The 16,133-nt window shown below is 37.4% G+C and overlaps 3 protein-coding genes across 3 annotated transcripts; all 3 read right to left on the bottom strand.

The window, feature by feature from the left end:
- Positions 1 to 5,720: 5,720 nt before the first annotated feature.
- LOC130089650 (calcium homeostasis modulator protein 2-like) lies at positions 5,721 to 6,832 on the bottom strand. Its single transcript, XM_056257088.1, has 2 exons — positions 6,205 to 6,832; positions 5,721 to 6,110 (listed from the first exon to the last, which is right to left on the bottom strand). The coding sequence occupies exons 1-2, from the start codon at positions 6,748 to 6,750 to the stop codon at positions 5,727 to 5,729; spliced, it is 930 nt and encodes a 309-aa protein (XP_056113063.1). The 5' UTR covers positions 6,751 to 6,832; the 3' UTR covers positions 5,721 to 5,726.
- A 1,905-nt stretch (positions 6,833 to 8,737) lies between these two features.
- Positions 8,738 to 13,486, bottom strand: calhm1a (calcium homeostasis modulator 1a). The gene is made up of 3 exons (XM_056257084.1): positions 13,409 to 13,486; positions 12,759 to 13,326; positions 8,738 to 9,541 (listed from the first exon to the last, which is right to left on the bottom strand). The coding sequence occupies exons 2-3, from the start codon at positions 13,305 to 13,307 to the stop codon at positions 9,041 to 9,043; spliced, it is 1,050 nt and encodes a 349-aa protein (XP_056113059.1). The 5' UTR covers positions 13,308 to 13,326; positions 13,409 to 13,486; the 3' UTR covers positions 8,738 to 9,040.
- Positions 13,487 to 14,228: 742 nt separating this feature from the next.
- Positions 14,229 to 16,098, bottom strand: calhm3 (calcium homeostasis modulator 3). The gene is made up of 3 exons (XM_056257085.1): positions 15,494 to 16,098; positions 15,146 to 15,401; positions 14,229 to 14,691 (listed from the first exon to the last, which is right to left on the bottom strand). The coding sequence occupies exons 1-3, from the start codon at positions 15,778 to 15,780 to the stop codon at positions 14,239 to 14,241; spliced, it is 996 nt and encodes a 331-aa protein (XP_056113060.1). The 5' UTR covers positions 15,781 to 16,098; the 3' UTR covers positions 14,229 to 14,238.
- Positions 16,099 to 16,133: the final 35 nt, after the last annotated feature.

Here is a 16,133-nt window from a genome sequence, read left to right on the forward strand (position 1 = left end):
ATGGACAACCAAATGCAGACAGCAAAAGAAGTCTTTAAAACAAATTAGATTTCTGTAGGTAGCTCATGTTGTTTGGAAGTAGTGAAATCCCTTCTTCGCTTTGTCTGTTGTGTGCAGCAGTGAATCATCAGCAGGAACTACATCTGGTTCCAGCCCCAGTGGAAAGTATGAGCATTTAACTAAAACAGGCTGGGCAACATGAATCAAAAAAACCTCCTCACATCCAGCAAAACAAGTCATTAAGTCAACTAGCGAGACTATTTATATAACTATTTATAATAGTTTGTTATAAAAGCCTAAATTCAATCTGTTTATCATATAAAGTGATCGTGTCTCTTCAGAATTTTTTGGACTAAACAGCTCAATTCATATGGATCGGTTTTACAATCTCTTTATGAACTTTTTGAAGCGAAAAATGGTAGTTGCGTAGTTCCCAATTGAGGGACAGAATTCTTTCAGATTTCATCAAAAAGATCTTCATTTGCAATCTGAAGATGAACAAAAGTCTTATGGGTTGGGAAATTTTTTGGGTGAACTAACACTTTAACGACTGATTCCCATGGACTGTGAACACACAAACAGATTCCCTGTTGTCAACTAATTTTCAGGCGAAGTTGCTACAAACAGGTCGATTTGTAGTTAAAAGTTGCAAAATTATGTTGTGATGTCATTGCAACTGCATCAATATGCAATGACATCATTCAAATTGACTGGCCATCTTGGTGGAAAATATGATGTGAAATTTGCTAGGGTAGTTTATATATATATATATATATATATATATATTAGGGCCGGGACTCGATTAAAAAAATTAATTAATTAATTAGAGGCTTTGTAATTAATTAATCGAAATTAATCGCATTTTAATCGCATAAATATTTGACCTGAGAACAGTAAGAAGTAATTTTTTTCACATGGATTTTTAGTATACCATTGAATAATGACTGAATACATAAGCTTAAGCAACACCATATTGTTCATTTTTGTTCAACCAAGTCCAGCAGACCAGTGCAATTTTTGCCATTAAGTGTAGCAATAGCATATTGCTACACTACACTAATAGCAATAGCGAATTCCTTGTTGCATAGCTTGCACACAACCATAGACAGTAAAAGAAATGGACAGAGCGACCCCATTGATTTCAACGGAGAAGACTGAAGCCCGATTATTGCACTTCCTGTCTGATGTCTGAGCGACTGCGCAGGCTCAAACTGAGCGTGACGACAGTCTGGCAGTTGAAAATCTTCTAGTAGCTGTGCCAAGCCAAATCTGAATCACCTAATTCCTCAAAAACGTTGTTGAAATATTTTGTCCCATTGCTTTTATAGACTCTCTATTTATGGGCTTCTACCTTGACTTTGTGCCTGCATGTCCCCCCGATTGCCTCATAGACAGTTAAAGATTGCTAGCGAGCTTCTCCTCCTGTCTATACGGTAATGTCTCTATTGTGCGACAGAAAGTCCCGTGGTTATGACGCAATCTTTAGCCTATTTTTAAAAAAACGGCTTCTACGGGGCCGTAACGTAAGATACAAAGTAATGGAACATTTTATACATTGTCGTATTTCTTTAGAAATAAATAATGGACAAATGAAGTCTTTGGACGCCTCAGATGTAAAGTTATTCGCTGTCAAAGTGACGCCAAAATGAATGGGAGTCAATGGGATGCTAACAGCAGGTGATGGTCTGCTACAATGGCGGCTCCCGCGAGGCTTCAACTTCCGGCTAATGGATTACCCTCCTTGCACACAACCATGCTCTTATCGACGCTTCCATCCGTTCGTTTTTTGTAACAAAATTTCCCAGCCACCGGCCAACCAAAGCGATCTCGTCAGCTTCTTCGTCATGAACGCTAGTTGGTCCGCCAGTATAATCGGTCCGCCGAAACTCATCCAGTGAGAAACGTTCCGGGGTGCAAAAATAAGTGCGATTAAAATAACTTGTGTAATTAATTAACGCGTTAAAGTGTGTAATTAATTAATCTTAATTAACGCGTTAAAGTCCCGGCCCTAATATATATATATATATATATATATATATATATATATATATATATATATATATATATATATGTATATAACATGATATTATTATTATTATTAAGATATTTTTAATTTAAATGACTATTATTATCATAATTAGATAGGCTATCTTTGCAACAAAAACAGAAGAGACAATCATTATGTCTGCCATCTGTAGCCCGAAAAAAACATTGCCAGTCCTTTGGTTTGTATAATAGTAACTTATACAACTACATTTGGATTATTAGACAATGTCGAAATAAAGTTACTCTGCAGAGTTTTGCATTCAAAGACAGGGAACCATTGACAGAGAAGAAAGAGTTAAAACTCTTCACATGTGCTCGCGCTCATGACCGCTAGTGAAGATCTGAACACAAACAACGATCAAAATGCACATCGACGGATCTTCTTCTGTCTGTTCTCCAAAATGTAATCATATGTATATTTCTGCATGTTTAAACTTAACTGTGTCTAAGGCAGGCAAAGGTATTTTTCAAGTCGAGTTCGCACGCCACTGCGCAATACACACACATTACCGCGGGATGGCGGGTGTTCATTTCATAAACTGTGGACAAGCTTATTTAATGTAAACCTATAAATGTCCAAAAAATGGATAATGTCATACTTTGTAGAAGTGCTATCGTGGCGTAATAATCTGTTCGGTTGTAAAATGTATTTCCTGAATGAAATGAAATCGAATGTTCTTCCTGTTACGAACTTACGACTCCGAGTCGAGTGTGAATTGAAAGCGATTCAGACAATTCAGTGCGTGCAGGAAACTGAGATCATTCAAACTGATTCGCGAACCGATTTAGACAGATCTGCCTACTTGTTTGATGAAGTCTTTGAACAGAATCGACTCAAAAGAGTGATTCATTTGTAAATTGAGCATCGCTCATGCTCATAAAAAAGATACAGCGCGCTTGGAATAAACTACGCAATTAACAACATTTGCATTCAAATAAAGTAACGAGAGGAACGTCGCAGTTCTTTCATTAGAAATGTACTCGAGTTAAAGTAAAAGTAGGCCTACCCACATTTAAATCTACTCTTAAAAGTAAAAATTTTCCATAAAAAATACTCAAGTGAATGTAACGAAGTAAGGCCTTGTCCACACGGACAAGTATTTTTATAACCGGAGTTTTTCCTCCTGCGTTTAAAAAAAATCCCGTCCATATGAAAACGCAAAAACACGCTATCAAGCGCATGCCACACCAGCAGGTGGCGATATAACCCTAACCGTAAAGCTACGTTGGCCAATCAGAAGCCTAACAAAAAGTTATTACAGGTTCCGGTAGCCAGATAACAGCCTTTTACCAAGGGGGTAATCCATCAGCCGGAAGTTGAAGCCTCGCGGGAGAACTTCACCTCCTGTTAGCATTCCATTGACTCCCATTCATTTTGGCGTCACTTTGACAGCAAATAACTTTACATCTGAGGCGTCCAAAGACTCCATTTGTCCATTATTTATTTCTAAAAAATCACGACAATGTATAAGAGGCTCCATTACCTTGTATCTTACGTTATGGCCCCGTAGAAGCAGTTTTTGTAAAAATAGGCTAACGATTGCGTCATTACGAATCAACTCTCCGTCGCACAGTAGAGAAATTACCGTATAGACAGGAGGAGAAGCTCGCAGGCAATCGGGGGGACGTGGAGGAATAAAGTCCGATTAAAGTCAAGGGAGAAGCCCATAGAGAGTCATAAAGTTGATCCTGCTGCTAGATCAAGGACCGCTAATACTCACTCTCTCTGTCTCTGTGAGATTCGGAAGGAAATTATTCAGATTTCACTCGGCATAGCTATTAGAAGACATACAGGTTGCTCACGTGACAGGCTCAGTTTGAGCCTGCGCAGTACGCCTGGCGATCAGCTTTTAACGGGCTTCAATTTTCTCTGTTGAAATCAATGGGGTCGCTGTGTCCATTTCTTTTTCTGTCTATGCCTTTTACTGTCTATGATAACGGCGCAGCGCGGGTGCACAGCACACTCTGACGTCGCAAGGCAAAAACCCCGGTTTTACTGTCTACACGACAACACTGTTAACTGCGTTTCTGAAAATCCTCACCCTGGCAGGGGTTTTCAAAAATGTTCGGTTTCAGTGTTCTGATACTGCGTCTCCGTGTGGACGAATGGCCGAACCGCGTAAAAAAAGTCACGGTTATAAAAATACCCCTGTTCCTGTGGACAAGGCCTAAATGTACTTCGTTACTACCCACCTCTGGCGCTTATCAGAGCAGCTGTCAGTGAGCAACCACAGGTAATCCAAGCTGATTTAGAACAGCACAATTGCAAGTAGGCATATATGCTACTGTTTTAATATAGTTCAATAAACAATATAGTTGATATATACAGTTAAAAACTATTGTTAACATTGAGAAGCTTACCTTTCATTTTAGGCAAAAATTGGCAAGTTGTTTTCTTTCGCCAAACAAAATAGTTCCAATTAAAGAGAAAGACAGATGCCGATGGTCTGACTTTCAAAGATTCCGCTCCTCGCTCCTCGCTCCTGTCCTGTCCTGTCTTCTGCACAATTAACGTTCTCTTCTCTGGAACGTCACAAACACAGGCAAGTGGAGTGACACAAAAAGTGAAAAGTTCTTATTGTGTTGATGGACGCACCTGAGCTGCCCGGTGTACCCAGCCAGTCACTTCACAAGATGTTTCAGCATCAGCATGACGGTAGCCTACCTTCTAATAATACTGGTTTCAGACAGGCCTCCAAGGCACCAACGTCACATCTAAAGTTCATCTAGGTGAGCTTTAGTAATAACTAAGTTAATTATTTGGTGCCACCCAAATTATTATATTTTTAGATTTGAAATTAACCGTGGCAGGCTGCGACAGAAAAAGGCAGAAAAACAATGGGGTTTTTTTTATTTAATTTTGAATACATTTTTTATCTAAATATAGTATAAATATAAACAAATGAATACTAATTAAAACATAATATATTTTATATCTAAAACTACATAAATAATATATATATATATTTTTTTAAATTAAATGTGCATTATAATGGACAGTGGGTCTCAATGTAAGCAAAGCAGATATATTGTACACTACTGTAAAATTGGATTACAGTAATTATCCTCCTGCAAATCTTCACTGAGATTATGCCTGACAAAATATCAATTTGACAATTTAAAACAGCAATGGCAGTTGGTCATCTCAGCGATAGGCTATGTTTTGACATTCAACTTGGTGTCTCTTTTAGGGAATAGTTATGGGTTGTTTCACATTAGTAAAAAGCCTAAGCTGATTACTGAAAGGTTGTAAATTGTGATCCAACAGCCATCATCATTGCAGTTTTAAACAAGGGACCCAGTCCCTAGAGCATTGTCCATCAATGTATACTATTTTTTTCTTTATAATTATAATCATTTAGGTTCTGCTTCCAACAATCAAACTAAATAAAAAATTTTTTTTTTTTTTTTTTACAAATTAAAAAAAAAATTATCAGAAAATTACTTGATATAAAAAAATAACAAATTTGCACTAGAAATAAAAAATAATGATTCTTTTTTTAAACTTTTGAATTCTGTTAAGTGAACAATTCCTTGCATTTTTAAAATTTCCTACATGGCACACATAATTCTTGGGTGTTTCTTAATACCGAAGGTATTACTTTTTAGGTGTGTAGTATTATTCATCAGACACTAATTTGTCAAAGAAAGGATAAAATGTCCATTTATTTGTCAAGTACTTAACAGTCATTCTCATTTGTATACATGGCCCATTTGTTCAAGCGGCTGTACAGGGGAGTGTTATCGATCTCTCTGTACATGTAAACTCCAGTGACGCGGTTCCACTCCAGTCTGGGAATGACACTTTTGATTCCCTTGCAGTTTGCAAGAAGCTCCTTCTCCTGATTTTCCAAGGCCACAAAGCCAAAAAAATTCTTGACATTTTCAGCCGCATTGTATTTAGCATGCACTTCAGCTGTACGCTGGAAAAGAGCTTGTTCGCTGGAACGATACTGGGACCAGTACGCCTCCTGATGATAGCCAAGAGTAGAGAAGCAATTTTTCAGACAGAGAAGGAGAAAGACGGAGAGCGAGATGATTCCTACTAGCAACCAGCCCAACAGCTAAATGAAGAAGAGAAAAAAAAATTTGGTTGAACATACAAGAAGTGTTCATGCAATTAAGGACAATAACAACACTATAAAAAGTGATAAGTACCTGGGATTCATACTTTAACTGGCGTTCAACTTCTCCTGAGTAGTTCATAAATGGAGCAGGTACATCCTTACATGGAAACCGGGCCATGATTTCTGGACCAGGTGTATATGAAGAGAAATTATTCAAAGATAAGGGGTCTACAAACTCACTGAAAGCACAGACATACGCCACCCCTCTCAGGAGGGAAATAACAGACCAAGTGATGGGGGCAACGACTGCTCTGCCCACAGTGGAGCCCAAAAGAGCAAAAGCAGCAGTCACCGATAGTTTCCGGCATTTTCTGGTGCGACACTCTGACACAACGTCCCAGGTATTTCGATTCAGCATTACCCCAATGACAAAGAAAGCCAGGGCTGGTACACCAATGGCAGCCAGACCGTACAGGTAATTCTTCTTTGGTGAACATGGACAGTCAAAAGCTAAGATGTTGTATGCTGTCTGACCGACCACTGTTCCTAAACCTATGAGACCATTGAAGACCATAGCATCCTTACTCTTGATGTACAGTGCAATAAATTTGATGTATTCTGAGATAAGCACAGACATCTTCTCTTGATATGACCTTGCTTTTCTTTTTCAGTTTCTTTCCGCTGATGATGATTGTTGTGTCTGCAACTAAAACCTAAAACCCTGACAAAGACAGATGAAGAAGGCAAACAGAAACAGCTTTATTATACAAATTCTTCCAAGAGAAATTTAGTCATAGAGTAACAATATGCATTTAATTCATATAAAAGCAATTAATTTGGAAACGTTTCCCCAAGCCTTAATATGTGCCACTTAAATAAGTTATTGAAAGCCAAAAATCAACTGAAAAATCTAATTATTTATGAAATGAAGACTTACATTCCAGAGCCAGGAGGTACAAATGGCCTTGCTGAACATCCACACAGTTTTAAAATCATGTACAACCAGAAGCAGATTGAAAAAGATGCTTTTAAACCAACAACAACAACAAAAAAATCTCTATGCGTAGCTCCATTTGTTGTGGTAAAGAAGTGAGATCCTTCCCCGCTCCGTCTGTTGTGTATATATAGCAGTGAATCACCAAGAGCAATTACAATCTGGTTTCAGCATTAATGGAACTAAAATAGGATGGACTAAAGTAATTGAGAAAGATTAGACACATGCACAAACAACAACAACAACAACAAAATTCATTTCTCTTTAACTGCCATCCAATGTATTGTTCAAAATTACTCCTGAGACCCAGTAGAAATGTCAGTGGTTCCCAAGTTCCAGAATTCATTTGACACTCCTTTTGCAGGTCTTGCAGTTAAACTAGGTGTGTTTAATCAAGGAGACATACAAAATGGGAGCATCAAAGTGCACAGAAACTCTCAGAATAATTAAACTTATTTCACAGCAAGTAAGTTCTGAGGTCAGGCCATTGTTCCTTTAAAGACAATGGTTTTGACCCTAAGGCCCCACATTATCCACAACAACATTGAAGCCCACCCCTCCCCTTTTTTAATGAACAGAAATTAGTAATGACCCACTAATTATAAATGAAAAAAATTATTACATTTTACAATTCCAGAATTTTAGGGGTGAATTAAATAAAAACTACCTTCATTTTTACTTGTTTTACCTTATTCTAAAGCTAATTTTGTCTTATTTTAAATAATTTTAATTAATCTAGAGTGTACGTTTTGTAGGTTTTTGTGACCTCTGGCTGAGAATCTCAGCTTTAAGATACCCTCATTGGTGAGTAATTTTGGTTAGTAATAAATACTGCTTCTTTAAACTGAAGAACATAACTAAATAATTATTTTTGAGAGAGAAATGTGAGCTCAAGACCATCGCTTATACCATGAAGCCGGTTTAGGTGGCTATAGCCAGTTATGTTTCAGTTTATTTTGTGCCAAAAGTGGCTTGGCTTTTAGCGATGTTCATCGCCATAGAAATGTACGCTCCACAGCTAACCTTCTCTGGGGCAGGTTATGTTCTGGGTAAGAGATCTCAAACCAAAACTGGACCAATCAGCTGTGAGCAAAGTGACACATGTCTGATGCAATTAAGTAACTTATCCACAGTTTGAGTTGACAGAGAAAGTTGATGAACAGCGTCATGGTACCAACAAGGACTGTTTGAATTGGTTTGGTTTTGTCAACTCTAAACTAATCCTGTAACCCTGAGTTTGTTCAACTGCCATCATGGTACCAAGTGGTGTAAACTGAAGAGTTACGAAGCCAGTTAGACAATTGCAACCAAATAGCAATGATTTTCTATAGTGAAGCCTCCAAAGATGCAATCTCTGATAGGATTTAATGTTTAGGGTGCGATATCTGTTGGTTTTGTGAGGAACATCATTTAGGACGTGGTACTTTGATCACTTAGTAACCATCGAAACTTGCCATTAGTGGGCGAAGCTAAATACCAGAAAAAATAACCAGCTGCTGATAAGTCCATGAGGTAACTGACGGATTAGATAGACAAACTCCTCCCGAATTTAAATGTATTTAATATAACTTAAATTTAGTAAGACTTAATTTGTTGCATGCATAAGAAACTTAAACGGAGATAAAAAGGTGTCATATTCATCATTAACATCGTCATCATCACTCTATTATTATCCACGGTCACACCTTTAACACGTTACTTTACGGTATCACAGAAAAGCCCATGATATCCTATTATTTATGTTCTCATTTATTTATGGTAACAAACAACATATAGTAGATCGACTGAAGTCTCTGGAGGATATAAAACAGGAAGTTACATGCAATAAATATAAATGAGATAGGACTCAGAGATATGAAAACAGGACTCTCTTGACAGTGATACTGCTAAAGCACTTCATTCAATTCTTCATTAGTAAGATTAAAACATTAAGTCAGACTTTGGAGTAGTATGCCACAGCTGTTTTCTTCATAGGTTTCTGAGTGTGGCGCTCATCAGAAAAGCTGTGAGTATCCAAGCGTGCATGTCCATTCATATCTTCAGCACGTTTATTTACCAGTAGTGGGGGTTTACATGTATGCCAGTTCCACAGGACTTTATTCATGTCGTCTTCTTTACGGATCCCAAGAAGCTTCTCCTCGTCACTCTTCTGTTTTTCCCCATCATCATCTTTATTACCTTTCCCTTTCTTTATGGGTTGGGAAAGTTGCGGAACAATTTCACCACTGATGCTCTCGAAGTATTGCTGTATGCAGACCTTAGCGAAGCTCTTGGCGTGCTCTTTGCACATTTCATCAAATAGTTTGCGCTCTGTATCAATGTAGTGTGACCAATATTTGGTTTTAAGAAAAGCGGCTTGACTAAAACAAGGTCTTATTGCTCTTACCAAGAAGGCTACTATAGTTATTATCATTAAAAAGGTCCATCCACAGGCCTAAAAACAACAACAACAAAAAAACATTACAGCAGATTAATGCATTATATAGTCCCAATTGAAACAAATTGTATTTCATAGATCATTTCTACCATGAGGTCCTAATTATTCTTGGACCTGTTTTAATAACCTCTTGTGTAACTGTGAAAATGTCTGATTTAAATCATGAAAATAAATTCAGTAACACTTTACAATAAGGTTCATTAGTTAACATTAGTTAACTACCTTAGTTAACATGAACTAAGAATGAACAATACTTCTACAGCATTTATTAATCTGAGTTAATATTAATTTCAACATTTACTATAGCTACATTATTCAAATTAAAGGTTGTATTTGTTAACATTAGTAAATGCACTGTGAACTAACATGAACAAACGATGAGCAGCTGGATTTTTATTAACTAACATTAACAAAGATTAATAAATACTGTAACGAATCAGTTCATGTTAGTTAATACATTAACTAATGTTAACTAATGAACTTTATTGTAAAGTGTTACCATAAATTCTAGTAATAATCTCTACTCAAATAGTTTCTTCTTTTCTCTAGGTGCAAGTTTGACATTAAAAATTACCTTTTTTACGAGATGGCGATATCATATGATTTTTTTTTTAAAAGAAGCATGAAGCTCCACCCCTAACCCCACCCATAAACGTAACCATCAGTGGAGGTAAGCAGATTGTACGAAGATTTGCCACCAATTCACCAAAATGTAAAATATTTACGAATGGCATGAAATTCTGTTTCAACCTCAGTTGGCTTAGTGCATAAAAGTTTCTACAAGCCTGTGAAATTGCAAAGAGGTAAGAGGTGAGGCAGTTTATGATTGGTTGTCTGCTGCTAAGCTACTCTATACAGCTGTGGTCAGAGGTATTAGCAGTAACATAAATTTTGTGTTTTGCAAAGTTAGCTGCTTCAGTTGTTGTGGTTTTGATTCACATTGTTCCTGGATTATTGTGCAGAGTGATTAGATGGATTTTAATTAATTGTAAAAAGCTTTATTGTCCAATAAATAGCTTGCTTATGTGTGTGTGTGTTTGTTTGTTTGTTTATATATTCACTCACCGACCACTTTATTAGGTACACCTGCTCAATACTGTAATACTACACAAATATCTAATCAGCCGATCACTGGAAGTAACTCAATGCATTTAGGCATGTAGACATGATCAAGACAATCTTCTGAAGTACAAACTTTCAGAGAGTGCTGATCTAGCCTACTGGGATTTTCATGCACAAGGTTTACAGAGAATGGTCAGAAAAGAGAAAATATCCAGGCAGTGGCAATTCTGTGGGCACAAATGCCTTGTTGATGCAAGAAGCCAGAGGAGAATGGTCAGACTGGTTCGAACTGATAGAAAAGTAACAGTAACTCAAATATCGTTTTAACTGAGGTCTGCAGAAGAACATCTCTGAACGCGAACACCTCGAACCTTAAAGCAGATGGGCTACAGCATGCAGAAGACCACACCGGGTGCCTCTCCGCTAAAACAGCTAAAAACAGGAAACTGAGGATACAATTCACACGGGCTCACCAAAATTGGACAATAGAAGATTGAAAAAATGCCTGTCTGAAGTCTCTCGATTTCTGCTGCTACATTCAGGTGGTATGGTCAGAATTTGGCTTAAACAACATAAAAGCATGGATCTATCCTGCCTCGTATGAACGGTTTAGGCTGCTGGTGATGGTGTAAGGATGTGGGGGATATTTTCTTGGCACACTTTGAGCCCCTTGGTATCAGCATGGTATGACTGTTGAAAGAGAGATGGCTGAGATACATTACAAAAGAGAAAAGGTCCGAGGAATATCACTGGAAAAGAAGGGTTATGATCGGGCAAGAGCTTTAGGACCCGTGTTAATATTAGAAAAGTTTTCCAGCTCTGGAGAGACCTAAGCGGGAAGGCCTGAAAACGAATGCCTATGTTGGATTGTTTCTGCTATGTGTGAGTAAATTGTGTTTTGAGTGCGTTCTGCTGCCGATTAACAACGAACTCTTGCTTGTACTTGTGTACTGTATGTTCTTTTTTTGTTTTGTTCTTTCTTGTCATTCATCATCTTCGCTTTATTTGTCTCAAAGCTTTATTTTGCTTCACTTCTGCTATGATGAAGAGACATTCACTCTTGGCTTGATTTCAAATTTCGCAGTGTTCAACAATGATTCTCAGGAATCGCTTACTGCACATTTAAGGCAGTTCTGAAGGCAAAATCCAGTATGCTACTAGCAAGGTGTACCTAATAAAGTGGCCGGTGAGTGCACACACACACACACACACACACACACACACATATATTTCTAGGCCTATATAAATACATATAGGCCTATATTCGTGCTGTCCAATCGATTCGTGATTAATCGCATCTAACATAAAAGTTTGTGTCTACATAATGTGTGTGTGTGTGTGTGTGTGTGTGTGTGTGTGTGTGTGTGTGTGTGTGTGTGTGTGTGTGTGTGTGTGTAATCAAATTTAGATATACCATATAGGCCTACCGATATATGTCGCTGAGTGTGTGTGTGTCTATGTACACAATGCACATACACACATCTATGTCTATAAGTACACAGTAAACACACACAGACAGACACACAGACATTTATATAATATATAAATTTAATAATATATATATACACACACATATATTGTAAACAAACGTTTATGTTAGATGCGATTAATCGATTTGACAGCAATAATATATATATATATATATATATATATATTATATATATATATATATATATATATATATATATATATATATATATATATATATATATATACACGCACAATATACTGATATATAAGTTTACAGATAAATAGCCCTAGGTATATATATTTTTTATTTCACCGTCAATTTTAATTCTATTTTGTCATTCGCAATGCTTAATACGATTGATGTTCTTTCCCTTAACAAAAACACATAACAGTCTTGCAACTTGTCTTTTTGTCGGATTTTCAAAAGCCATATTGCATATATATATATATATAGAGAGAGAGAGAGAGAGAGAGAGGGGGGGGGGGGGGGGGGGGGTCTATATGGATGGGCGGGCACTATATGCACTCTCGCGCTGCATAATTATCATTATATCAATTCACTACCCAGCTGCTATTCTTTAAAAATTATAAATGTGAAACATTGCTTTACCCAGCGTTAATTGTAATAGGTAAAAGTGAGCCTATTTTGAAAACCCCATTTAGACATCAAGTTGAGCATTACCTGTGAAAAACAGCGAATATACCTAGTGGCCGCATCTCTGGAGATAATATCATGCCCATCAAATACGTCTTCACATGGAATCCTTGCTTGTAATTTCTGAAGCTCATATTTTGATAAGCTTTTATAGGTGTCGTTGAGGAACTCGGATAAATCCGCTGTGGCACTGAAAGCGCACAAAAAGCTCTTGCCATCCATTAAAGTTACGGCTACCCATACAACTGGAGCGATGAGAGCGCGCTGCGTCATGGAGCTGAACATGTAGCGCAAAACCGCTGGATCTTTTCTGCGCTTGCCCATCGGTCTCTTCCATTCTTCAGTTAACACTGATATGTTGTTGTTAAGTACATATCCAAGTAAAAAGAACCATATTGGTGGCACGACTAGAATTCCGATTGCATACGCATAATTGTAGGCTGGAAGGCAAGGGCATGTAAACTCAAAAGAGGAATACATTTGAGCACTTGCCAGAGCCATGATCCCACAGATGCCATTCATAAAGGACTCTTGGTTGGCTTGCAAAAACTGGACCATAATCCGAAACTTATCCATTTTCAGAAAGGGAGTTCACCTTTTAGAGCAAAATTTTAGAGCAAAAGTTTACACAGCTAAATAATAAATAATAAAATTTATTAAAATAATCAAACACTTACTCTATCCTGTCAGAGAGAAAAGAAAGCAAGAATGCTGGAGCAGAGATGAGTCCTATGTGATGAAACATTCACCTGGTGAACTTAAAGCATTGATACTCATGTGTGACAGGCCACTCCTTTAGAAGTTCTATAGATGGGTGTGATTTTCATTCTCACATTGTCAAGTCAGTGCTTATATTGTTTCCTGCATGTCAACCACATAACTAAAGGACAAAATAGATCTCACTGAAAATGTTTACTGGAGGCAAAAGTACATTTCAAGACATGTACTATACAATATACAAATACAAAATTTGGTGACAGTGGTCTGTCACACAGCTAAGATGATAAACATAATTGTATTAATATATGTTAATTTTATTAATAGATACACATATACAATACATACAGACATATACATAATCATTACACATATTTTTTCAGGTGTTGCCAAGGTTCCGCAGGCATTTGCATCCAAGCCATATCCATGAGGTTGTTGTGTAATGTGTGTGGAAAGAGAAATGCAAAATTACACAAACTAAATCCCAGCATATTCAAATGCTCCAGCATGCAAGCTCTTGAAGAGGGTTAAAAGGCTTTCTGAATTGACAATAATCTGACAGTAGCATTACAATTAAAAAATGTTTGTTTTCTAAATTCATATGATGAAACATTCATTGATGAATACAGTACATTACATATGCATCAGCATGCAAGCTTTTGCCTCTGAATTAACAATAATCAGTTATTTAGACCTCAATTTAGTACAATTTTGGGATTCATCAACATTTTTCATTACCTTTATTAACGTCACTTATTTGCATGAATCCTTACTTCTGTTTTTCACAATTTCACACATCAGAGAATAACGCCTTTCCATTGTAATCTTCCCAAGTGATACATACTTTGGGCTTATAGGCCATCTTGGTCACATCCAGTTCTGGTTTGCACTCGTACCAGGTTTGCAGCAAATGATCCACCTGATCTTGCCTGGTAATACCATGCAGACGCTCTTCTTCTTCCTCTTCATATTCATTACGGATTGTCCTGGCTCTGAGTGCACTTGAGAGGGGCATTCTCACGGTCACATCTTCTCGCATGCTCTCAAAGAACTGAACCACGCATTTTCTGGCAAAATCTCTGGCATGAAGGACACAGGTCTCATCGAAGAGCTTCTGTTCAATGTCCAGGTAATTGCTCCAGTAACGAGTCTGTAGAAAAGTGGCGTGATTGAAGCAAGGCTTGATGACGCGACCCACAGCACCCAAAAAAATGAAGATGAGGAGTATTGACCAGCCTATTGCCTTAGAAAAGAAGATAAATTGTCAAGAAGAATAGATGAATCATGTGGTTATGCAAAAGTATGAAAAGACTTTAACCACCTACAGATTTGCTAAAGGTCTGTTCCTGTCAACTTTGTACAGCTCAATCTTATCAGCTATCAAGTCAAAAATGACATTGACATCACAGTTCATTGACTAAAGACTATGTATGTAAACAGAAAGAAAATACACAAAAATGTGAGAAAACACTTAATGGACAGTAACATAGCATGACACAGCTTTCCGAATGCAAGGTATAAAAGGGTTTTAACCACCTACAGATTTGAAAAATGTCTGTTCAAGTCAACTTGAACAGCTCAATCTTACTTAGCAGGTTTCAAGTAAAAAATGACATTGACATCACAGTTCATTGACTTAAGACTAGGTATGTAAGCATGTAAAAAAAGTGAGAAAAAAGTGAGAAAAACACACTTACTTGAGAGTAACAACGCACATAGCGTGATATAGCTTTCCGAAAACTGCTGTTTTTGAAGATGATATCTTCTTTGCAAGGCACCTTAGCCATGATCTTGATTAGTTCTAGGCCGGTGCTGTTAGGTATTCCTGTAAAATATTTAGGGTCTACGTTCATACTAAATGCACAGATGAAACATTTTCCATCCAAGAGTGTCATCAAAATCCAGACCATGGGGGCCAGAAGGGCCCGTTGCATCATTGATGACAGCAGAAATCTGGGAGGAGGATATAATTAATATTTTTGTATTATCAATATTAATATTATTTAGTCAAATAATATTGTTATATCAATATATATCAAACTCACTTTACCACTGCCGGATTTTTTGACCTCTTGCCCAAGGGTCTGACCCACTCTTCCATCAGCACCCCTGTATGGCGATTCACTAGCACTCCCAAAAGGAACAGTATAATTGGGGGGACGAACATGACCCCCATTGCGTACATCTTATTGTATTGCGGTAAACAGGGGCAGTTGAAATCAAAACTTGTATACAATTTGACGCTGATCAGTGACAATATTATACAGATACCATTGGAGATGGACTCCGAATTTGACTGGAAATATTGTAAAACCAACTTTAAACGATCCATTAATTACAGTTTACGTTATATTAGAGGCTGTCAAAGGTAGGTAGGCTACTTATCTGACAATGACCGCCAAATACGCTGTTCTGCAATGTGCGCTGTTTAAGTCACAAAAACGCAAAAAAGACCAACGAAAATTATATATAATTATCTGGATCACGTGAAAAATGAATGATTCACAATTATTAACGCATCTCGCGATCTCTGCGTGCTGAAGTGCGATGAGTTCACAAGTAAAGCGCGCGCACCTGTAAGCTCCCTTTGGTCACACCCAAATGTGCGCATGCCAGAAATACCTGCCTTTAAAACTGATTTAAACGGGGTTGATTTTCTTTGTTGTTTAATTGAATGCTATTTCA

Source organism: Rhinichthys klamathensis, unplaced genomic scaffold, assembly GCF_029890125.1.
Source record: "Rhinichthys klamathensis goyatoka isolate OS25496 unplaced genomic scaffold, OSU_Roscu_1.1 h1tg000135l_1, whole genome shotgun sequence".
In the NCBI taxonomy this organism is placed as follows: domain Eukaryota; kingdom Metazoa; phylum Chordata; class Actinopteri; order Cypriniformes; family Leuciscidae; genus Rhinichthys; species Rhinichthys klamathensis.

Bases quoted from the DNA above. Each gene is read 5' to 3' on its own strand.
- calhm3 (XM_056257085.1), bottom strand. From the start codon at position 15,780: ATGGATCGTTTAAAGTTGGTTTTACAATATTTCCAGTCAAATTCGGAG. The intron at 15,402-15,493 runs GTGAGTTTGATA...TCCTCCTCCCAG, and splicing joins AAAAATCCGGCAGTGGTAAA to ATTTCTGCTGTCATCAATGA. The intron at 14,692-15,145 runs GTAAGTGTGTTT...TTCTTTTCTAAG, and splicing joins ATGTGCGTTGTTACTCTCAA to GCAATAGGCTGGTCAATACT.
- calhm1a (XM_056257084.1), bottom strand. From the start codon at position 13,307: ATGGATAAGTTTCGGATTATGGTCCAGTTTTTGCAAGCCAACCAAGAG. The intron at 9,542-12,758 runs GTAATGCTCAAC...TGTTGTTTTTAG, and splicing joins ATATTCGCTGTTTTTCACAG to GCCTGTGGATGGACCTTTTT.
- LOC130089650 (XM_056257088.1), bottom strand. From the start codon at position 6,750: ATGTCTGTGCTTATCTCAGAATACATCAAATTTATTGCACTGTACATC. The intron at 6,111-6,204 runs GTACTTATCACT...TTCTTCATTTAG, and splicing joins AGTTAAAGTATGAATCCCAG to CTGTTGGGCTGGTTGCTAGT.